We start from the raw sequence: 25,410 nt of genomic DNA, 5'->3' as shown, positions 1-25,410 counted from the left end.
AACTCAGTCTGATTCTGCAGTTCACACACTAAAATCACCATGTTATCAGCCACGCAGGAAAAAAATACAAACTCATGCACTCAGAATACAAGGTTCTTCATAAACTAACCCTAACCTAACTATGTGACCATTATTCCTTCTGTTTCTGTACATATGTTCTCCTTTCCAGACATCCCAGATATCATACAATTCTCCAAACATGCTGACTATTTTCTACAACAGCACATCTTAAGACTTAAGACATGCTGTGTTTCTATCTGGATTATCCTTCATTTCTCTTTCTATCCATCTTCTTCCAGGGAGAAGGAATTCCCATTCCTGCTCTACCAAGCAAACCTACTCGGGTTTCAAAACCCAACTCTAATGTCCATTCTTCCTTGATGTTTTTAGAAGTCTTAGTCTAGCTAAACTCTACCCAACTTCGTAATTCTAACGTATTTTACCTTTACATCTGATATTGTATACTATCCAGTCTTCTCATTAAACTTGAGGTTTTTAAGGCCACAAAACAAAAATGTATTGTTCACTTTTACATCTTCAGTACTCAACAGTGTGAGGAGTCTATTGATTCAATCAACCACTTAATAAAAGTACCCGGATAATTTTTGTGTATGTGGGGAGTTTGGGGAAGTATAAAATAATCTCCACCCTAAAGGAAATGACAATCTTAATAAAGAAATGAAACCCACTCTGATGGAACCTGCAAGAGCAATAGTCTACATTAACATTTTAAATCTGTGGTACCAATAATAAGGCCAAGATTTGGATGGTGGTCAGGACTGGAGGGAAGCAGGAACGAAGTTGTGGCTAACAATAATGGAGTCAACACATCTGCACGTATGCCCTTCTTGGAAATTCTCAGTGAATAGTTACATAAAAAGTTGACAAATTCATCAGAAATTAGTTTAATTTGTTTAATTTATTTGACCCTGAAACCATTTATTCATGAACCATCTATTGTCATTCTTAGTTTCTATACCATTTGCCAATTAATTTTATAAAAAAATTCATCAAAAAACATAGCATGAAAATTATGTATGAGGAGTACCTTATAATAATCCTTGAAATCTTATTATAAGCATTTTCCCAGATAAATCCTTATACGAGCAGCAAAAACTAAAAGAATTAGCTAATGTTCGGTGACTGGAATCGAAATTTACTAGCCTTATTAAGTACCACAAATATTAACGAGATTTCTAATTATCTTTGCTTATTTTTCTGAAATAATCACTAACTACTCAGAGTATGTTCTATTTTTATATTAAATTGAACATATTCTACATTTATATTATTAAATTGAACAGTCTCTGTTCTTAGCCTGTAAAAAATGTAATACGTAAATGTAACAGGAATACTTGAATTCTATGATTCTTTCATCTCAGTTTCTGCTCAATTCTCTTCTTATCTAATACTCTTTTTACTGAATAAAAGGAGGAGCTGGTCAAAGCTCTGTGTGAGGCTGCTGTCCTTGCCTGTGAAACCATTTTGTAAATAGACATATATATGTACACACACATATCTATATGCACACATTTATGCACAAATGTATAGTTTTTGTAGATAATTCAGTAGTTATATACAATATATATGCATATATTTTATTTGAAACAATAGATTTGCTAGCTTATAATTTTCTGTAAAAAAGGAAAAAGGAAATCAACATCATTTCTAATGGAAAATGCCAAGCCAAAATGGGAACAGCCTGACATGTAGTCATCAAGTACTAACTTGTATTCTCTAGAAAGGGAAGTGAATTTTAAGGGACACTTTCTACATTTAGTCTCACCTAAAGATATGGACAAAATCTTGGAATTGTGTCCAACTAATCTTATTGCCATATTCCCACTATGTATAATGGTAATATTGAAATGTAGACGCAAGTTACTCAGCAAAGCTGAGTGCTCTGAAATTTTAAATTAATTATTTTTTCTAATCTCATGTTTAATGAGTTAGTTTGAATTGATTCTTCAACACAAACATTATTTATTATTAATCATTTTTAAAAACTTTTTTTGCCACTGTGTCTTACATGCCTTCAAAGCATACTACACTTTTACACACACTGTCTTCCATTCTCCTACAATCAGTAGCTTATCAAAAATCTTGGCTTTACCAAGATGTTTATACCTCACGTATTTTCGACTTTTATGCACACAAGTTCTTTGAATCTCTCTAATCCTCAATTTTGTAGTCAATTTGATAGCATGCATATGACAACACATATGAACAGATATTTTTGAAGATTAAAAGAATTTAAATGAGGGGATCAGAAACGTGTGTGTGTGTGTGTGTGTGTGTGTGTCTATACAGAAGCCAATATATTACAATTGTAAGAAAAAAGTAAACATTAATCAGGAATAGCTGTATGTTTGTGTACCCAATTAATTTCCTAAGAGTCTAGAGAAAGGAAAGATTTCTATTGTCTGTGAGGAACCAAGAAGATTGACACTAAGCAAAATAATGGTGTCCATGGTAGATTTAAATTTGTTTTAATAGTGCAAAGATATAGTGCTCAGCATCCCAAGAATTCCACAGGAAATGGGACTAGAACTGACTGATATTAGTGACTTATATCTGTGGCATGTGCCCATTTTATCCAATTAAAAAAAAACACACACACAATAACCAAGAAACTTCCTTCTTAAACCAAGAGACTTCACCAGACAATAAACATATTGGTGGTGAATCTGCACCCAGGATTCAAGCCTCATAACTAATATACCCTTCATACATCAGATTTAAGTCACAAGCTTCAGCTGGGGTGCTCTATGACAGAAAGGAATCTTTTGCCTAAACAGAAATTATTTTCCCAGAAACCATTCTAAACATCCTGGGACAACTTTTATCTTACAGTCCCTCAGGATTTATCTCAGCAATGTTGATGCAGAGCTTTAGAATTTATCAGGTTATTCTATAGGCAAAACCTGGGGCATTGCCTTCTTGGATGCTCCACAAGGGTATGTCTTGTTAGCCCCTTGGTTCATGTGTGTATCTTGGCACTCAGCACAGAGACAATGGGAATGACTCTGGATTTGGCATCTGATTTGGGGCACTGTCCTGCCATTTACTTTGACTTGGGCAACTTAGTTAAGTTCCATAAGCCTCATTTCTCATATCTACAGTGAAGGTTAATAATACCTGTCTGTCTCAAACAATCAAGATCATATAGTTCACTATATTTCACTAACACTCCTCTGCACTACTCTGTACCATACACCATATTAAGCACAGGAGATACATGTAGCATCTGCCCTTGGAATGCTCCAGGTTTAGTGTGGGAATAGACTTGTAAATAAGTAATTAAAAATACCATTTGATAAACGCTACCCTAGACAGCTGTTATGAAGGTAAAATATGATGACATAGGTGAAAACACCTTGTGAGCTGAAAAGTTCTGTTAAAATGGAAACTATTATCATTCCAGGATTCTCCTCCTCTTTGCCACCAATCCCAATTCCATGTTTTATTCAAGGTTTAAATGAAGCTGAATTCCTCCACAAAGTCTTCCTGAATGCAGCAGCTTCTAGACACAAAACAGCTGTGTCTGCTTTTGTTCTCTATTTACTAGATTATAATTGAGCTTTATAGTAATTGTTGGAAAAATTGTTTCCTGTTTTGAAAAAAAAAGTACAAAAATCTAAAATTCTTTCTAATCTTTGTTAAAGCATCTCAGCTAAGACCTAGAACTTAAATGTCAGAATGAAGAGCAGTTTAGTGGGATTTTTTATTTTTTAGTTGACACTTAATAATTGTACACATTTATAGGATACAGAATGTTTCCTTACATGTATCCCAAGTGTAATAACAAAATCAGGGTAATTAGCATAGTGATGACCACAAACATTTATCATTTCTTTGTGTTGTGAACATTCAAAATCCTTTCTTCTAGCTTCTTGAAAATATACAATAAATTACAGTTAACTATATTCACCCTACAGTGCTGTAGAACACCAGAGCTCATTCCTCCTATCTAGCTATAATTTTGTATGACTTTACCAACTAATACCAGTTAGAGTAGTTTAGCTTTGAGGCTGAGTCCAAGTAACAGAATTGCGGATCAAAATAAATAGTTTGATTTGAGAAGGAAATATCTGTGATGACTCAACACAATTCCAATGCTTGGCACAAGCTCCCGTGTCATATTCTTCTTTGTTAAGGTGCTTGCTCTTTAGGAGGACTCAGGGGAAGTAGCAACTGTACTAGTACCATTAAGCACTTTAATAACCCACTGTGAAAGAACATGTAGCTTCTGAAAAGGCTTCCTGTTGCTGTTAAACCAAAGACTAGTTAAGAGAGGATTGAGTGATTCTCCTCCCACCAGGAATTTATTAGGAATTAAATGCCTGGTAAGAGAGATTATCTGGGGGAATTATCATGGAAACATGCAACCACTGCTACTTAAGAGAGAGGTGAAAATCCATGTCACTTAGGGCTGTTGGAGGAGTTTCATGGGATTAGGCATGTAGAATTACTTTCCTTTCCATATATGCAATACACGTATTAGTTGAGATTCACTTATCCATGCTATCCCAAGCTTTAAGGCCTCGTTAATACCCACTTTATTTGCAAATCCTTCCTTGAACCTTCTTTCCTCAGTGAACAACTTTTTCTCTGAATTCTTCTAATCCTGATAAGAAAAACCCACAAGTCTTTTTTTTTCCACAGTAGTTTTCATATCAGTACATTCCTTTCCATCTCATTTTTGTCACACTTGTGAATACCTTAACACTGTATTCCTGTATTGAATTATAAATTCCATAGACTTTTTTGATGGTCAAACTCTTTTTTCCCCTTATTAATGTTTCTTCCTAATGATGGTGTGCCATGGCAGAATACTGTAATATCTGCAGATTTGAGTAGAGGAATAGAGAAACTTGGTGAGGTCACTGACATGACATTCAGAGCCTGCTTGAAAATGAATAAATTTGCTAAGTGTCTGATATGGAAGGGAAAAAGAGGAAAAATAAACCTCTGAGAATAAGGATAGAAAGTGCCATTTTGGTGGACCCAAAATGTAAACAAAAACTAATGAAACAAATAAACAAAAAACTTAATCTTGAAATAACATTTTTGATATGCTTTTTGTTTTTCAGAAATAAAGAACAAATAATTATAACAGAGAGAACATTAGATGACATCATATTACACTTTGCAAAAGGGTTAAATGGTGCCTGGAAGAGAGCAAGAAGTTACTTTTGGCCCCCTCCTCAGATGTGGCAGATCATATCATCTTGTCTGTCCCTTTCTCCTCCATTCTTCTTTCCCTCTCCTTTTCTAATGTCTAAAATATTCAGTGAGGGAAGGTGACGTGCCATAAATGGGTAAAGCAAAGTTTCCTTTCATTTTTCTTACTTCAGTCCCTAAGGACAAACATATAATATGGATGCTGAAAAAAAATCTCAGCCTAAATGATAGATACATCATCTTAGTTCAACTACATAGAAGATTTAATGTTAATGAATAACCCCTCGCATTTGCAGAAGGGCTGTGCTCTATAAAGTACCCTCATATGTATTATCCTTTTGTTTTTTCCCAGACATCATGCAAGGTGGGCAGGGGAGGTTTCTTTCTTTCTTTTCTTTTTTTTTCCAACAAAGAAAGAAGCTCAAAGGTGGCAAGTGAATTGCTCAACATCATTCTGAGTCAGATCCTAGACTGAGAATCTGGGTCCTTTCTCTTTTCCACTATCACTACTGCCTCGATAAGATTTCACCACTGAGCAATTTCACTAAGACAGATATGAGTTCTAAATAAGTAATAATTTTGCGATTTTCATGGCAGATATCAAGCTTTGTATTTTCATATTTAATGAAAATTTTAAATATGTAGATATTGAGTACTATTGATTAAAGGGAGGTATATAAGAAGTAAAAATAGATCCATAATGCAAAATAGTTTCATTAACATTGAATTATTTTAAAAACTTAATTCTAACAGAAAAACAATTCAGTGTAAATTTTAAAAATGAATTGTATTTTATCTACTTAATTATTGGCCCAAGAATATTACTGCGCACCTACCATGTTCTAAACAATGCATGGGTACTACTGGGCATATAGGAAAGAACAAACCCTCTGTCTGTGCCTTCATAATGTCCCACCAAGCAGGTGAGATAGACATATAGCAAAGAGTTATTATATGCCTGAATGCAGGGACCATAGGAATCTAGCCTCTAGAAAACAAGAGGATATGCTTAAGCAAAAAGGAAGAGAGGATGTAGCACAATGCAAAAGCATTTGAGGAAGAAGGTTAATTTGGAATTTAATGGGGTAGAGGTGATGACCCACGGAGACAGTTTAGGGTGTGAAAAGAGGCCACGGATCATGGAACTCCAATATTTATTACAGTTGGTCAGGTAAAAGAGAAAGAACCTGAAAGGTTTTATGGTTTACCAAATATTTTATTTTGCACTGAATTCTCTGTTCCTTAAACCAAGGTTCAAAATGGCATTGAGTATACCTTTTATTTTCTGAAATGTTGAATTCACATAAAATATAAAAACTGATCATCCTTAGACACCTTCTCTTTACCAGCTCTTTTCACCTACGTTGTCTCACTTAATCTCAAAACAACCTTAACCAAATGAGACACTGTCTGCTTCTTATTGAGGCTTAAAAAGATTATTCCTTTCCAAATATCCGGGATGGCAGATCCAGAATAAGAATCGGATTTTAGGATCTCTATTCTATTGCAGCTTCCATGACACCTCACAGTGGCCCTGTTAACTAAAAAATCCTATTCATCCATCAAATGCTTATTAAGATCATGCTGAGTGTCACTGACCAAGATAGATAAGATCTGTGTCTTCATGGAATGTACATTCTACTAATAAACAGAATAATGTCATGAGTAGGGAGTTTTTGTTTGTTTCTTAAGAGTTCTCATTTACTTCAGAGAAAAAAAAAATCTTTCATGTTCAAAAGAATGAAATGAAGTACTCACATTTGGACTCCATTTCTCCGGTTGTCTGGTGTTTCCTGTGTCCACTTTCGCTGTTATTCAGATGGTCTAGTGCTCTTTCTCCCTTATGGCCATGGGCACTGTAAGCAAAGGCATGGCCAGGAAAAAGATGTCAATACTTTGTACAGAATTGGTTGATTAGGATGGTTTCCTCATCACACGCTCACCTAGAGGTTTTGTAACATGCTATCATGTTTTGGGTCATAGCTATAGGTGATTCCAAAGACTGTTACTGCTAACACCCAAAGTTATGTTCCATCATGTTCAACTAAAGGCATTCGAGAGAGAAAAAAAAAAAAAAAAAAAAACCTCTTTAAAAGCTATTGTTTGCAAAACCTCTCTGTACTAGGAGCAAGAGTGTCCCTAGGGTAAAAGTTGGTGGAATAAATCCAGCTAGTCTTCTGATTTCAAGCCCATGCTTTTTATTAAAAGGAGACTTAGTGACCTGCAAGAATAATTGTACCTTTCAAAACACCTGTTTCTTATCCTTCTGACAGGAGAAAGAGTGTAGTTGGCAACCATCCTCCCAATCAAATCCTGTAAATAAACTGGCCCATTTCTTCTCTGCCATGTTCCAGAAATTAGTAGACACCTGGGAAAAAGAAATGTAATACACGCAAGTCAGGCTAATGTAAAATTGAAAAATAAACCCCGAAACTACTAGAAAGGAACGCCAACTGTTTGGCAGTGCCCCCTCTGCTACTATGGATGCACAGCAACCTCCAAACCTGGAAATGATTCATTCATCTTTTCCAGGAAGGGTGGGGTAGAATGGAAGCAGCTCATATTCCTAGATTCTGAAGGACATGAGACTACAATACATTGGATAGATTACATGGAAAGAAATTCCACAGGAAAGAGCGGAGAAAGAAAGACCATGAAGTAGAAAAGAACAGATAAAGAAATGGGAAGCAGTGTGGAAAGAGGCAAAAAGCATGTCATTAAAGGAGCTGCAGAAATGTCAGTCTGTTACCAAGGGAGTGGGTTTCTCAGACAGAGTGGATCCTGCAGGGCCAGTCAGGCAGCCTCAAGGCTGGTGGATTCCAAATGAGGTACAGGTCCCAGCCCCTCAAAGGCAAGCCAGCCCTCCAGTAAGGGGGGCCAAGGGGAGCGATGGGGATCTAGAAAAAAAGGATGGCTTTCTGCCAGAGTTTCTCAGTTTCTGAAAGAATCTGAGAAACAAAGTACTTCAGAATTATTTCGGGAGCAGAAGAACAGAGTACGTGTCAAAAGCATAGGTCTGTGGAAGCCAATCCAGACAATCAGACTCTCCTGGGGTCACATCTTATATCTTTGACAAATGCCGTAGGTGAGTCTTATGCAGAATTTAGTTTAATAAGCATAGGCTGTGATGATAATACTGTAATCTTCAACTTCTTTTGTTCTCAGGCTGCTCAAGGCTCTCTGTTGGCCACAGCCCCTAGAACAGAGCTGTCTTGACTGACAATAACAGACCCCCTAGTAACAGAGATCTTGGATTACTTTGTGATGGGAAACTACACCAGAATCTCTTCATATAACATTCCTGGCCAGGCGCAGTGGCTCACGACTGTAATCCCATCACTTTAGGAGGCCAAAGCGGGTTGATCACTTGAGGTCAGGAGTTCTAGAACAGTCTTACCAACATGGTGAAACCCGGTCTCTACTGAAAATACAAAATTAGCTGGGCATGGTGGTGCATGCCTATAATCCCAGCTACTTGGGAGGCTGAGGCAGGAGATTCGCTTGAATCCAGGAGGCTAAGGAGGCTGAGGCAGGAGATTCGCTTGAATCCAGGAGGCCAAGGTTGCAGTGAGCTGAGATGGGGCCACTGCACTTCAGCCTGGGCAACAAGAGCAAAACTCCATCTAAAAAATAAAAACTAAAAAATAAATTATTGAGTGTCAGGCCACATTCTCTGACCTTTGTAAAGTTCCTGAAACAAGGTCTACAGCTTCAGAAGCTACTGTGTCAGCTTTTAGTGGTAAGGAGAGTACTAGGGCACTGAAGCTGAGGCACCAATCAGATCTTGAGAGTGGCTTTCAGACCCCACGGTGGAAGCACAAAGGCGAAAGAAGGAGAAAGGCCTTTAAAAAACTTGTCAGTCCCACAATATTCACTAGGATCCTAATTCGAGATCACTCTGCTAAGTGCCAAAGGCATTATACAGCACTCTCATTGAACTGTTATTCAAGTATAGAACTCAAAATAAATTTGTGAGGTGAATTTCTATGAAGTAAAGAAGTTCTCATTAGAAACGTGTGTTCATTAAATTTTTATTTTCCAGCAGGTAAGGCAACCTAAGTAAAACTATGTTCAAAATTAGGGGTTCAGACAGGAAACCCTAGTTATATATACACCAACCTCCAGAATAAAGGCTGAACTGGAACCACTGTCTACCTCCTGGTAATCCCTGACTCTCTTACCCCTTCCCTCCTCTCTGATGATTGTTGGTGAGTTTGGATCCTAGTCGTAATGTTTCCCTTTGAGGTCACTAACTCTAGGAAGTCCCTGTCGTGTACCAGGCACTTCTGCACACAGCCGGGACACTGCAAGCCCTTGCATCTGTGTGCTGCTGCACTCACAGGTGGGCTCAGAACTCCCGCAAAATCCTAATAAACACTCCTTCATCCAAAGGGGATAAGCATCCCCTTTGACACATTTTCATGATAATGATAAACTGAAGGCCTGATATAGAAAGCAGCCTTTAACTCAAAACAAGCAAATGAAAGCCACTTCCAAGGTCTCTTTCCATGATGTCCTTTTGACGCTGTGTTTCCTGAAAGAATGAGAAAAGTCCTCCCCAGTCCGGGGCCCATGAGCAACCACCATTGGGGAAGAGGCATCCAAGCCCCTTGGACACCTCGCTGAGTCACCTTTCCTCTCCCTTCTCTCCTCAGCTCTAATGGAAAATCTGTCACGTGGGCCCAGAACGAGAAGAGCAGCCGGGGGCAGCACCTGTGGCAGCGCCTGTCCATCCACATTAATAAGAAAGAAAACCCCAACCAAACGGCCGTCATCAAGCCCTTCCCCAAGAGCACGGAGAGCCGCGGCCTGGTCGCTAGCGCTGGCGCAGGCGGGAGCGCGGGGGGCATGGGGGCCACGGGCGGTGCGGGCTGCGCAGGCGCCGGCCCTGGCGGGCCCGAGCCCCCAGATGCCGGCCCCAAGGGGCTGTATGATGTGGCCGAGACCGAGGAGCACTTCCCGGCACCCACGCGGCCGCGCTCACCGTCGCCCATCAGCACGCTGAGCCACCGCGCGGGCTCGGCCAGCCGCACTGACGACGATGTGCCGTCGCTGCATTCGGAGCCCGCTGCGCGCAGCAGCTCGTCGCAGGGCTCCCTCATGGAGCAGATCAGCAGTGTGGTTACCCGCTTCACGGCCAACATCAGCGAGCTCAACTCCATGATGCTGTCCACCGCGGCCCCCAGCCCCGGCGTAGGCGCCCCGCTTTGCTCGTCGTACCTGATCCCCAAAGAGATCCAGCTGCCCACAACCATGACGACCTTCGCCGAAATCCAGCCTCTGCCAGCCATCGAGGTCACTGGCGGCGCGCAGCCCGCGGCAGGGGCTCAGGCGGCTGGGGACGCGGCCCGGGAGAGCCCGGCAGCCGGGCCCGAGGCTGCGGCCGCCAAGCCAGACCTGGAGGAGCTGGTGGCTCTCACCCCGCCGTCCCCCTTCAGAGACTCGGTGGACTCTGGGAGCACAACCCCCAACTCGCCAGTGTCGGAGTCGGCCCTCTGTATCCCGTCGTCTCCCAAATATGACACTCTTATCATAAGAGATTACACTCAGAGCTCCTCGTCGTTGTGAATGTCCCCGGAAAGCGCACCGGCCTGCGGGTGCGGAGCAGAGTCCCCCCACCCCGTGTTCACACACACAGTGGCAAGCATAGTCGCCTGGTTAGGGCCCAGGGGGAAGATGCCCGGTTACGGCCCAGGAGGAAGATGCCAAGTGCACCCCTTGATGGAAACACGAGATCAATAGTGCTATCTCATGACAACCGACGAAGACACCGACGACAAATCTTTTGGCAGATTTTCTTCTAGTGGCCTTAGAAAACATGGGCTTTTAAGAAACACCGCTGATATCTTTCAGGGCTGACAAGGCGTCTGTTCTAACAGTTCCATATCAAGTGCTTTGCTCTAGGGAAGCAGTGCGTGTGAAACAGCGTAACAGAGGGTGAAGAGCATAGTTAATAAGCAACTGTAAAAAGTTTTATTTGTTTACTTTAATTCTTTTCCCAGAAGAGTCTTTGATTCACCAAACATGAATGTACATTTTCTAACAAACTCAAAATCTGGGACCAAAACATCAACTTTTCTCTTTCTTTTTTCTTTCCTTTTGTTTTTTCTTTCCTGTAAAGACCTTGAAAAGCAGTAACTTGGGTCCAGTATTTACTGAGGCGTTGTGAATGTGTCCCATGCATAACACAGTACTGGATAGTGAGTGCTGCGCTAATGTACTACGTAGGGCTTCTACCAGAGATTTTCCTCTCCAATTGGGTTGTGAAATACTCTTCCAAAAGCCTGCATCGGGGATTCCACCTACTTATTTCAGATTCACCTCCATAACCAAGAAAACCAGTGGAAGATTTCTTGACTATTTCACCATGTTGCCAATCAATACTGGAGTAGCAAAAAAAATATTTTCTGGAATACTGTTTTGTAATTCCCTCACTGGGGTGCATTGTAGCTGGAAATTCTCTTTATAATCATTCTGGAGCTCCAGCCTGGCTATCTCTTTCAAGAAACATGGCCACTCCTCTTTAGGAATGCTGTTCCGTTTGCATTGCCAACTAAAATATTAAAATATGCATTGGGGCTTCTTCATTCCTTTATTTTGAGAACCTGATGCACAAAGAGCTCCTTTGTTCTTTTTGAGTCCCACCACTGGAAGAGTGGTCCATAGACCCCATGAAGACATTGTCACGATTTGAGAGACTGTTGTTGAAAGGATTAACACAATCTTAATACACTGAAAATTTTAAACTGTGTCAAGTCAGCTTAGTGGAGATTTAGTTATGCCAGTGAGCAGTGATTTTAACTATTCTTGGCTGCTTAAACAGGGCAGCTATGAACTATGACAAATGTAGATTTTTCAAAGCAATACAAAATACTAAAAAAGAGGAACCTTAATGAATATTAACCACACAGTCTTTCTTAGCCATTCCAAAAAGAGGCAAAGCAATTCTTATTTTCTTTTTTTAAATAATGATTAATATTATTTTGTGCACTTCATACTGTCACTTTTTAAAACTGCAGAAAAGAGATTTAGAGGTAAAATAGAAACAAGTGTTCTTTGATAGTCTCAAATAGGTAGAATTCATAGTTCAAGACCTGAATCCACTGTCATCTCTTTCTTCCTCCCATTGCAGCTATCCTCAGGTACCAAATGTTTTGATTTTTAAATAAGGATAGTAATAAATGGAGGAGGTGTCCTATAAATTTAAAGTTCAGTTGACCCAGCCTTATACTTAAGATAGCCTTATGAAAAATATATGCTGTAAGGCAGAAGTATATTTTGGCAGAGAGAAAAATAAATAAAACTTTTTCTTTTAGCTCAATAGCCTTATTTTGGTAAGTATTTTTTTTTTTTTTTATTTCACATCTACTTAAAAGAAAATAAACTGAGAAATAGAAGTCAGTCCATTGGCATAATTTATCATTCTTCACTTAAAAAAATTCTAATAAATATTGTGCTTGAGTTTTCTTTTGTGCTATTTGTTCTTACTTGCAACTTTAAGTCAAACTTCCCAATACAAAACATTAAAAGCTAACATTCATGTACTAAAGTATTAATTTACAAGAAATTGAACCTCCCATGCCAGATTTGAAAATAACATCATCACAGAACCCTGATCCCAAATATTATAACAAGGCTTTTAAAATGTAAGTGAAATCCAGCTAAATTTCATGGTTTCATTAAAAGCAAGTGTCTGCCTCTACTTGAAAAACAAATGGAAATCTTTTGAAGTATTAATACCCTTTGGATCCTCATAAAAATGATGGCATTCACCTGAGGATTCCTATCTTGACTTCTTAGGTATTAAAAACCTTTCTTGATATGCTCTACATTTTAAAATTTGTTTCATAAAATCCTTATGTTGATTTTCATTTTATTCTCAAGTACAATACGTTTCACTCTAGACCAATAGAAGAACATGTTTAAACTTTGTTCATGGTCAAATTCATTTTCTATTTTTTAGTAACATGGCTCTTAAAAAGTACATACGTTATAAAAAAACTTCATTTGAAATTAAATTTAATGCAAGTAAATTGCCATCTGATAATTCCACATGCTATCATAATCAACTGTAATAATAAAAATGATTTATCCAATTAGAAGAGAACAAGATAAATTTTTCTCTGTATTTCTATAACTTTTGCCACTTCATTGACTACATTGTATATTGGACATCAGATTATTAGTAATGCATTCTTGAGATCTTTTATTTTGGAATGATGCTAACTCTGTCTCTTTGCCAATTCTAATACCAGGTTCCAAGTAATAACTCTACAGTACAAAGAGAACTGAATATTCATTCTAGGGCTATAGGATATGAACTTCACAATTCATTTGGGTACATTCTCATTGAATTTCCTTCAAAACAATCTGTTCCTGGTGCCCAGTGATAATTCAGTCGGGACCAGCATGACTAAAAGGAAGGGGATATGCTAAGGCTCAGCAAAGTGACCCTAAAGGAGAGATATGTCCCAGGATGGAAAGAAGAAGATGTGGTTTAACCAAGTTATACTGACTAATCAGTCCATTCGTCCTTCTATTTTGGGAAAGGAGTGGGGACAGCCTAAGAAGAACATATCTGCATTGGGAAGAACCGTCTTTCCGGGCTAGGGATGGGGAACAGAAAGGGAGTATGGAAAGAAAAATTATAAGAGATTTGACTGAAACAAGGAAAAAAAGCAAATCCCCAAATGTGCTAATCCTTGAAAGTAACTATCTTTCCCAAACTACTGCTGTTACCAGCAAGTGATCAGGAAGACTAGGAGCTATTTCTGACTGTAAATGAATTGTATAATGGCTCTGCTGTAGTTCTGTGACTTCCAAGCCAGGAATTAAATGCTCTTTTTAAGAATAACAAAAAACAAAAGCATTTCCTATGCTAGTCTCCCAGTAAAATGTACATGTTTTGGAGACTTCAAAGGTATTATATGAGTTCACATTTAGCAACAGCTTATTAATAACCCTCAAGCTGTCAGAATCTCTATAGTTACCATTTACAATTTTATACTGTGAAAAAATACAGATCAGTGAAAGCATAAAGATAAATCAGAATTCACTTTGAAGAGGGTCTGAGGCCTGGGAGAGTCTCTACTGTCTATTGAAGAATGAGGCATGTATAAAATAGTTGGTTGAATTTCACTGATCTTCCCAATGTGAACAAATATACTATGTATATTGTGTGTATTTCTAGAAATCAATGGCAGCTGCTGATGGTGTTGTAATTAGAAATCTATATAGATTATAGATGTTTTAGAAAGATGGTGCCAATCCTAAAAGATTTGTGTGGGCTAAAAGTGCTTGTACTTACTTTTTTCTGCACTTATAACTGATTTGGTTTTAAAATTGTGTGCGTGTATCTGTTCTTTCTCTGTTGTGGCAGCTTGTACTATTAAAATAATAGAGAATGTTAAATTATTTTGATGTGAATTGCAAATGATTTTTTTCATAAAGTTTAACATTTTTATCAGCATTGTTTTGCTTTGTACTTGTATAAATATGTTTTCTTTTAGCACTTCAAAATATACTTGCCTGTTTCTCAGTTGTCTAAATCATGTTGTACTTGGTGTTTGTGAAGCCAGTTACTTTTCAAAAAACATTTAAAAACTGTAATATAATGTTAAGATTATTCCCCTCAAATGTTTAGAATGTTGTCTTAATAGTGTTTTCTAAGATGAAAAGAGCCATGATACTCATTAATCTTGAATACTGGATGATCTATACATTGAAATTATGGGGTTTACAAAGTAAGCAGTGGACTATAGATTTAAATGAAAATATAAACCAACCACTAACCAACCGGAGATGTTGTCCCCAAAGACATCTACAAACAACTGTTACATAAAGAAGTACTTTTTAAAACAAAGGAATGTAGGAAATATGCATTATTTGTCTAGACATACAAATTATAGAAATAGTTTCATAATTATCTGTGTTGATAGAGGTAACATCACACAGATAAAATAGATTATTTGTGTGTATATAGATGTGTGTCTACAAACACACATATTTATATAGACATTTGACTTTTGAGTCCATCTACATGTGTGTCTCTGTGTATATGTGTGTTTGTGTGTATATTGTATGTGCATATTACACAATTTTTCCAGAAAAAAGAAACTTTTTCCTTTGACTGATTCTTAAGCAAATATACATTCCCTGGACACAAATTAGTGAAAAACTAACAGCAGAATATAAAGCAGATGTTTGATATATGGAAGAGAAAAACAAGGTATATTTAAAAATATATTTGTTGTATGCTTCTGTCATTGTATTAAATGCATAATGATAGATATACATATGTAGATACATATATTATTATACAAAACATGTTTGATCTTAACAAAGAAAACCATTTTATCTGTTCTGTCAGACTCTTCCCTTCAGTATATTTTATTCTAAAGTGATATGAAGGGTGGTAATATGTTCACATAAAATTGAGGATGAAGTGACATATACAAACCAGGTATAGGAAATTACCTTCTAAAAATCAGAAGAGCCTTATCAGACTCCATCAAATTATGGAAGGCCATTTAAAACCAGCAGATGCAATAGAAATAGCATTGAATTAAAAGCCAAGATCTCCTTCCCTGTCACCAACTGACTTTGGATAAATCACTCTGATTTCTCTACAACTTGCTCCTCTTTAAATGCAGAACTGAGTTACAATAATCTGTGAAGTTTCTATCATTTCAACATTCCTGATAAATGCTCAATAGTAGCTATTATTAGTGGCAATGTAGTATTCAGTATACAGTTAATATTCAGCAGGAAGCTTAAATTTGTTATATTAATGTTATTTGTGGAGCTTAACAAGTTCCGCACAACTTAAAGCATATATCCTGAAGGAAACCTGTTGAGGTTTGAACTCATATGTAACCTTGGAATTGTCTATCAAGGCCAACTTAGCAATTGATATTGAACACCACAGAGAGAATGCTTTCCCTCTTATCATTTCTGCTGAATGTTGGCCAAGTTTTTGGTTATGCTATACATGAATTATCAGTTTTAGAACATAAACAATTTTCAAATATTTACTTTGTATGATAGCTAGGCAGATAGGTAGGTAAGTAAATAGATGGGCAGAATTATATTAATGAAATTATCTCCTCGAGCAAAAGCTTAGTATTTACATTTTTTTCTCACAGTATTTTGAAATTTAGAATCAGCTATTACATCTCACTCTGTTTATTAATTTTAGGTTATTATGTTAGTAAATAAGTTCTATGAGGAGAATGTTTAAACTCATCTTCTCCAGTCATTCTTAGAATCCTGAACCAAAAGTTTCCAGGAACACTGAACCTCCACTAGAATAAATATTTTAAATTACTGTTACACCAGAACAAAGACATTTCTTTTTGCCAGGACATAAGTCTCTTTGAGTTATGATCTATTTACGGGATAGCTATGTGATATACGTATCAGACACTTTGGCTTATTTATGTATAGCTTGTATTTTTATTCACTGACGTAAAAAATAAAGATTTTCATACTATCAGATTTCTATGAGATAGATGTTATATTATAAATTATACAAATTATATGTCCATGAAAACCACATAAAATTGGCTTTTCTGAACTGCTGAATAGTAATAGATGATTCATAAAAGTTATTAGAATCTTGAAAGTTTGAAAAGTGTAATAACTCCAAGTTAAATGGCTATCTTCACTTCAGAACTTACCAATTTATAGTATTCTAATATCCATTACCTTTGCTAATGAGGCTGTCTCCTCAGAGTAGAGTTTCATGAAAAGTATTTTGGAAATGCTATGATATAAAAGTTATAATTTATACACACTTTTTCTTTTAGTTTTCAAAATTCATTGCCATTTCCATGATGATCTCCTTAGGCCTTTAGAGAAGTAAACACAGATTGACAGAGTTATAACATTATCTTCAGGAGCCATTTTATTGAACCATCGGAAGTCTTGCTCAATTTTATTATTCGTTCTCTTCCCATTTTTTGATTTCCTAGACCTCTGTCAGCACATTTACTTTACTTTCATGGGTCAAGCTAAGGGATTTCTTTTACAATTCATGTTCTTTCATTTTGGTTCAAAACGTTGGGTAGTTTCTTTAACTTCAGCATCCTCAGATGAAGCAATATGTGAGATACAGCATTAATAGATGTTGCCTAACCAGTGAAATGTATTCCAAAAGCAGTAGAAGTCTATCAGCATATTATCCAAAAGCTATTTTTAGTAACTCTTTCTAATTTAAAAACGTAAGCGCACAACTACATGAATACATCTATAATACATACCATATAAATGCATTCCTACTCTTGCGTATTTAAGATAATGACTTTAGCCCTTTACTTCCCTATGTGTGTGGTACTCTCTATCACATATTTTCTGAAGAGCTTAAATCCCATCATTAGCCCTAGTAATTCATCTTACTCTTCAAAGAGTCATGAAACAATCTAAATGTATACAGAGAAAAAAAAGATCTTGTTTTGGGAAGACAAGTACCCACTCTAATAACCCAAGACAACTTAGCAACAAAATTAGGAGAACAGCCTAGCTAGTTCTATCCAGCCTGTATGAAAGAAGCCAGTGGAAATGCTTTTGTATTCTTTCTCTGGCTCTAACCAAAAGCAACAAAGTTGGTCGGGTGACTCATTCCTGTTAATCCCAGCACTTTGGGAAGCCAAGGCAGGCAGATTACTTGAGCGCAGAAATTCAAGTTCAGCCTTGGCCACATGGTGAAAGCCTGCCTCTACAAAAAATACAAAACTTAGCTGAGCTGAGATTATGTAACTCTGTCTCAAAAACAACAACAATAACAACAAACAAACAAAAAAATTAGAAAGAATTAAAGAAAAAGACATACACAAAAGTCAATTCCTAAAGAATAAGACTAAGATACAACCATTTACAACCATTTCTGATTGACAAAGCACAGGTCAGGAGTGCAAGAAATATGTGAGTGATGACCACAGGGCCAAGAAACAGACTTAAATGCCCAAATAAATTAAAGAAAGTTAAGAAGCACTCAGAAAAAGAATAATGCAACCATGTTCTTAAGTGATGGTATTTGCTGAACCAGCACTATCAGTTAATCATTTCTGATCTATACAAAGCATTTAAAGGAGCAAATGATAAACAAAGGCAGTTGTAAGAATATTAATGTCCAATAAAAAATAATTTTTAAAAAAGCCATTAAAAGGATTAAAAGAAATATTTAAAATTGATAAAAATCTACACAGAAGATAGAACAGTGATGAACCTATATGTGCTTAAAAATAGGGCTTTAAAACCTATAAAACAAAGATTATTGGAAACACAAGAGGAAAAAAAATCCACAATCACAATGACTCACTTTAATATATTTAACTTGCAAATACATCAAGAAGCCAAAGAAAAAAAAAGTCTACGTAATTAAGTAACACAAATACCAAGAATAATCAAACAAATCTACTTAGAGGTCTGTTCCTATTAACAGAGGACAGACATTCTTTTTATCATCATTAAAATATTCATAAATATTAACCTTGGATTAAACCAGAAAGAAAATTTAAACAAATTCCAGGAAACAAAAATTAAACAGGCTACATTTACTGACTAAAAGATAAGAAATCTTAAATTTAAAACAAAAGTTATCCAAAAGAAATATGTTCACTTACAATCTCTCTTTTAAGATAGGTTTCTGGAATGAAGAGAAAACCTTAACTAAAATCACATCCTGTTTATAAATGAACATTGGTGACAGTTCTGTATATTAAAATCTGTAGAACAGCCAAAGAGTACTCAAAAAATGTTTTATCATAAATGTATGTTTTCAAGAAGACTGAAAACAAATTAAACATTCAACTGAAGATGTTGTAAAATAAATAACAAAAAGCAAATACAATACAAGTAATTCATATTGAACAAATCAAAGTAATACAAGCAAACATTTTAAAAAATTAAAAGTAACCATTAAAACCAAAGGCATCGACTTGATAAAGAAAATGTGGCACATACACACCATGGAATACTATGCAGTCATAAAAAAGGATGAGTTCATGTCCTTTGCAAGGATATGGATGACACTGGAAACCATCATTCTCAGCAAACTATCACAAGAACAGAAAACCAAACACACTCATAAGTGGAAGCTGAATAATGAGATCACATTGATGGAGGGAGAGAAACATCACACACCAGGGCCTGTCAGGAAGTGGGGGACTAGGAGAGGGATAGCATTAGGAGAAATACCTAATGTAGATGATGCATTGATAGGTGCAGCAAACCACCATGGCTCGTATATACCTATGTAACAAACCTGCACGTTCTGCACATGTACCCCAGAACTTAAAATATAATTAAAAAAATTAAAAAGGTTAGACCCAAGTAACCATGATAGCTCTCCTCCCCTTTTGATGGAAATAAAATTAGGGCAAACAATTTTGATCTTCTGAGACAAACATTATAAAAACTAAAAATGAAATCGTGTCCAAACACAATTAAGGCTCAGTAATAATAGTTCAGTGTGAGAAAAATTATTGATGTTATTTATCACATGAAAATACACAAGTACCTCAATAGATTTGGAAGAGAAAAAATAAATTTGATACAATTTAAAAAAAGTCATTTATTCAAAAAGACCCACATGTTAACATTCATCAAATCTAATTGAGTAAAGGAAAACACAAACAAAATTAGTAATAAAAAATATATACATAGAAATATAGACGTATCAAATTTCTAAGTAGAACTTTGTGCTAATACATTTGAAAATATAGGTAAAATGAATATTGTTCTTATATAATTACCAAACTGAAATAAAAGTAAAAAAAAAAAAACTGGACCATAATGATAGAATATTGTGAAAGAGAATTTACAAATATCTTACTCTAAAAAATAATAAGCCTAAATGTTTTACAGGTAAATTATACCATAACATATAAATATAGAAGATGAAAACATATGGAAATATTTATAGCTTATTCATGAGGCTTTCATAACTTTGGTACACAAATCAGACAAAGATGGAAATACAAGGAAATTATAGTCAAATCTCATTAAATCAAATTTCATTTGATCAAATATATGTCGTAATTTTTTAAAATACTAAATATTTATATATAACACTATAAAACCTAACAAACTATTAATACTTTATGAAGGAGTATATTTTGCCCTTAGATTGTAAGTTTTATTCAAAACTAGCAAAATCTATTAATATGGCTTACTCCATTAACATTAAAAATAAAATATAATATATAATAAAAACATTTGATAAAATCCAACACTAATTTCTGATTAAAACAAAATAAATTAGCAACTAAAAATAAAAGAAAACTTTCTGAAGGTAGAAAAAAATCAGAAACCTATAGAAAATATAATACTAGCAACAAAATATTAGAAGAATTCCCATTAAGTCAGGTGTAAAAGAAGTATGTCATATATGCACAATTTCTAAAGTGAATATGTAAACTTTGTCCAAAACAGGTCATTTTTGAGAGTTAAATAGAGTGTTAGTGATATTTGGAAAACAGATTTACCTGGGAAAACTGCTTATATATGGACTCTTTTGAATAAGCTAGGACATAAGCCCATATTAACTTATTACTATTCAGTAATAAAATTCTATGAAGTGCCTAGCATAGTATGGAATATACGGTATGTTTTTTGAATGCTAGCTGCTTTAGTGGTAATAGCACTAGTGGTCATAGTAGTAGTGGTAATAGTAGCAGTGTTAGATGTTTAGCTCTAACTAATAAAATATTTAAAATATAAAACATAAAACACAAGTGACAATATTCCCATGCAAAATTAATTATTGCTGCTTATATTCTTGTGTACATATGTATCTTTCCCTAAGAATTGAAACACACACAAAAATACTAATCACTCATATTGTTGCAACAAATATCAGAAATAAATATAAGAAATCAGTTGATATAGCCATTTACAACCAAACTAGATTAAATGAAAAAGTGAATGAAATTGTTTCTGCTTAGGAAGTAATGAAAATATATAAAGAATACTCAATTACAAAAAAAAAAAAAATGGGAGATACTCTGGCAAAGGCCTAGTGTTTGAATCAAAATACTTAAAACTGGAGAGACAGAAAAAAAAGAAACGTTAGAAGAATATAAACTATATTATATATGACTTTGGTGAAGAGACTTCTTCAGTTTTGGAGCCGCTTTCATTCACGTAAGCCCCCTTCTGTCCATCTTTTTTCTTTTATAAGTTGAAAAAACTGTCATACTGAGATCATTGTTACCAAAAATTTCAGTTATTCTAAAACCTTAATGCCATTAAGGCAGTACAAATATACATTTTAACTTCTTTTTTTTTTATTGTGGTAAGAACATTTAACATGAGATCTACCCTTGTAAACATTTTTAACTACACAATATATTACTGTTAACTGTAGACACAATGTTTTAGAGCAGATCTCTGCAATTTACTCAACTGCATAACTGAAACTTTGTACCCTTTGATTAGCAGCTCTTCCTTTCCCCCTAACCCTTGCTCCTGGCAACCACCATTCTACTCTTTCAGCCTGAGTTTGACTGTCTTAGACACCTCATATAAGTAGAATCATGCAGCATTCATCCTTCCATGACTGGCTTATTTCATTCAGCATAATTTCTTCCAGATTCATCCATGTTATTACATATGAAAGATTTCTTTTAAATAGTATTATTGCCGTATATTACAATAATAATCCATTGTATGTATATACATTATTCATACACTGATGGGCATTTAGGTTGTTTCCACAGCCAAGCTATTGTGAATAATTAAATATATATATATATATATATATATTTAGATAACAACATTTATATAACCAAACTGGTTATTTTATATATACTCCTTAATTTATATAATTAAATATAATACACTCCTGATTTGGTTATATTTATATAACGAAACCAGCAATTTGGTGGAACTGAAGTACAGAGATCTTGTAACATCTATCTCTCTCTATATATATATAGATAGATAGATAGATAGATTATACATAGATATATGTAGATATATATCTATATTTACATAAAAATATATACACACACACATATACACATGCACATATCCACATATATCAATGACTAAAGATAATATAGGAGCAAATCTTATGTAATATGTAATTGTTATATATATAGATCAAAAATAAATTTTTAAGCTTAAAGTTAGTTCTTATAATCATTACTAGCTAAAAATTATGACCTTTTTTATCCTAAGGGATGTTGTGAGATTACATATCTCTATGAAAGGGGTTCAGTAATCAAAGACTGAATAATACATTTTTTATATTATCCCTATAGTTAATTTTAGCTTAAAAAATCACTGAATTTTATAATAGTAATGGAAACTTTAAATTATATCTACCTGAGCAATAATGTTTCACAAGTAAGAAAGGGACATTCCATGTCATAGCTGAGATAAACTTGATCAATAAATACCTCAATCCTAGCTCTGGCTCAAAGGCAAAGTACAGAGCCAGTTTCACTAATACTCTTACTGTAAACTACCCCATTAAACTTGGGGAGTCAACATCACTCTTAAGCAAGCTATTTGTTGGTATAATACTCTCCAAACTATTTCTTCTTGAAAAGTAATGCAGCTGGTCAGCAGAAGACCTGGGATTCAAAACTATCTCAGACTCCAAGATCCATCAATCACTCTAGCACATCTTATATTATGAGACATAAATAAGATGCTCCCCTCCAAAACACCCCACATCTGAGTCCTATGCCTCATTCTACAGCCAGGAAAGAGATAGGACCTTAAGGAGAAGAGCAAGCATAAGTGTTCTGGTGTTCACCGACCACAGAGCAGGACAAAATGGTGGTATTTCATCCAGTAGAACACAGAGCACTTTGCCCTGGGGCATGCTATCACCTGAAGGAAGGGAGCCATTGCAACAACTAAGAGGCACCCAAACTAGTCGTTGAGGGTTATCTAGGGAAGTTTTCTGGAGAAGGTGATGCTGGAGGTAGGATCTGAGGGACTACTACCCACAGAATATTCTGGACAGTGGAAACAGCATGCACAAAGACATGAGTGTGAAATGCAACTATCTGTAATAAACAGTGGTTTGGTGGAACTGAAGTACAGAGTTCTTGTAAGTAAGTATTAGGAAAATAGCAAATACAGGTTTAAAAAAACTGTAAGGGCTTATATGCTTCGCTAAGAAAGTTAGACTTTATCTTTAAAGTGATAGGGAGACTTCAAAGGGTTTTAAGAGTAGATTGGTATGTGCAGTTTTTTTTCTAAAATATGATTTTGATAGTCATGAAAACAAAGAAATAGTGGATGAGAAGCCAGGCCAATGTAGATGATAATCTACTGGACGTGGGAACTAATGAGAGCAAGAATTGTGTGGATGGTGAAGAAGCAGTGAACTCAGAAAATTTTCTGAATGAGAATTAATATAAATTGATATAAAAAAGAGTGAGATGGAGTGGTCCAGGATGCCAACAGCTGTCTTTTGACTACCAGAGGATAGCATCAATTGCTGAGCTGAGGAGCAGGTTTGTGATGAGTTCTATATTGGATTACAGAGTTGAGATGACTGTAAAACCAGTCAATATGTCCAGTAAACAGTGGATAAAGGGAGTAGATATCAGGAAAGGGAAAGAGAATGAGCAAGAAACAGACAAAACACCCAAAATGATCACTGAAAATGTGTTAATGATTACATTAAATTTACAAAGACAGGAGCAGGATTAGGAAACTAACTAGGGATTAGCAGAACTAGTAACAATATGAAGTTGCCATGATCCCCAGCCCTGAAGGGGTAAGGGAAGAATTTACTTAATGGATAAGAGCTGCAGCTATAGGAGAGGGCCACCTAAAGGCACTGTGGTCTTGGGACTGGGAAATGTCATATTCCTCGTCTTCAAAGTTGCCCTCACATCTCAGATGGGCTGCCTAGAAGTATGGCAGTTAAGTGCATGAGATATGACTACCCAGGAGAGGGTAGTCATTAAACTCTCATAGCTTGTCCCTTGTATCAGCCTAGGAGACTGCCCATTACTGACACTTTAATCAGTCATTCTTGGATCAATGCAGTATTATATGTTTTAAGTAACACTAACAACTGTATGTCTATGTAATCCTAATTTCCTGATAACCAGGAAAATCAGTGTATTAGTCCATTCTCACACGGCTACAAATAAATATCTAAGACTGGGTAATTTATAAAGAAAAGGGGTTGAACTGGCTGATGGTTCTGCAGACTGTACAGGAAGCATGCTTGGGGAGGCCTCAGGAAACTTACAATCAATGGCGGAAGGCAAGGGGGAAGCAGGCTCATTTTACATGACTAGACCAGGAGAAAGAGAGAGAAGGGGGAAGTGCTACACACTTTTAAGTGACCAGATCTCACAATAACTTACTCACTATCACAACAGCACCGAAGGGGAAATCAACAACCATGATCCAATCACTTCCCAACAGGTCCCACCTCCAACATTGGGGATTACAATTTGACATGAGATTTGGGGGGGACACAGATGCAAACCATATCTGTAAAACCTGTAAATCATTAAAATTAGAAAAGACCATGGAGACCACCTACCACAGCTTATCATTTCCATATCTCAGAATATTCTTATAACTAGAAACTAACACTGTAATGGGGACACATGAAACCAGAGAATAAACACAATTATAAATTAAGGCATTCATTGTATATTAAACTTATATATATATGAAAAACTAGCATTATGCTTAGCAATATTGTGTCTGGATATGTATTTGTTTCATTTTCTTGTCTTTTTTAGTTAGAGATGAGGTTGCAGAGAGTATTACTGATTTGCCCAATGCCACCATTAATTCATAAAAAAGTCAGGACCAGGAAGAAGGATTGAGCATCTGCTATGAGCCTGTAACTCGAAATGGAAGACATAAAATGTCATTTATCTCATGCAAAAGCCATTGTGGATTAGACTGCAGCCCATTTCCTAGCTCTTGTTCTAAAGACTTTCTGCTCCAGCATGCTGTTTCTCTTTGGTTTGGCACCCTGCTTGCTCAATGTGTAACTGCATTAGCTGCCAATGGCAGAAAAGCCCATGGAGACTTTTACATCTAATTTGCCCTCTTGCTGTAGCCTTTCTCCTGCTTGCCATGCTGACAGGTGGCTTGAAAACCATAAATGGATAGGATTCTAGAGAAGCAGAACAGAGCAGCTGGCAAGCCAAGGTCAGGATGACACCCAGGTTCAAATGATTCTACAAAATTGGAATCAGAATTGGAAATCTTTCTTCCTTCCAAATTCTTTCC

At 36.1% G+C, this 25,410-nt stretch overlaps 1 protein-coding gene and 1 long non-coding RNA gene across 3 annotated transcripts in view; one reads left to right on the top strand and one right to left on the bottom strand.

The window, feature by feature from the left end:
* Window positions 1-10,752, top strand: part of GRM5 (glutamate metabotropic receptor 5) — a 585,040-nt gene extending 574,288 nt beyond the window's left edge. For both annotated transcript variants that reach the window (XM_023209216.1, XM_023209217.1), the window contains one exon: window positions 9,840-10,752. In XM_023209216.1, coding sequence (XP_023064984.1) covers window positions 9,840-10,752 — 913 coding nt within the window. The remainder of the gene's footprint in view (window positions 1-9,839) is intronic.
* LOC111540753 overlaps window positions 1-25,410 on the bottom strand; it is a 383,731-nt gene that overhangs the window by 287,080 nt on the left and 71,241 nt on the right. The window contains exons 2-3 of the long non-coding RNA XR_002731083.2: window positions 7,424-7,552; window positions 6,943-7,040 (exon numbers count right to left, since the gene is read on the bottom strand). This is a non-coding gene — a long non-coding RNA (uncharacterized LOC111540753). The remainder of the gene's footprint in view (window positions 1-6,942; window positions 7,041-7,423; window positions 7,553-25,410) is intronic.

Source organism: Piliocolobus tephrosceles, chromosome 13, assembly GCF_002776525.5.
Source record: "Piliocolobus tephrosceles isolate RC106 chromosome 13, ASM277652v3, whole genome shotgun sequence".
NCBI lineage: Eukaryota > Metazoa > Chordata > Mammalia > Primates > Cercopithecidae > Piliocolobus > Piliocolobus tephrosceles.
This window is presented reverse-complemented; position numbering and strand designations above follow the sequence as displayed.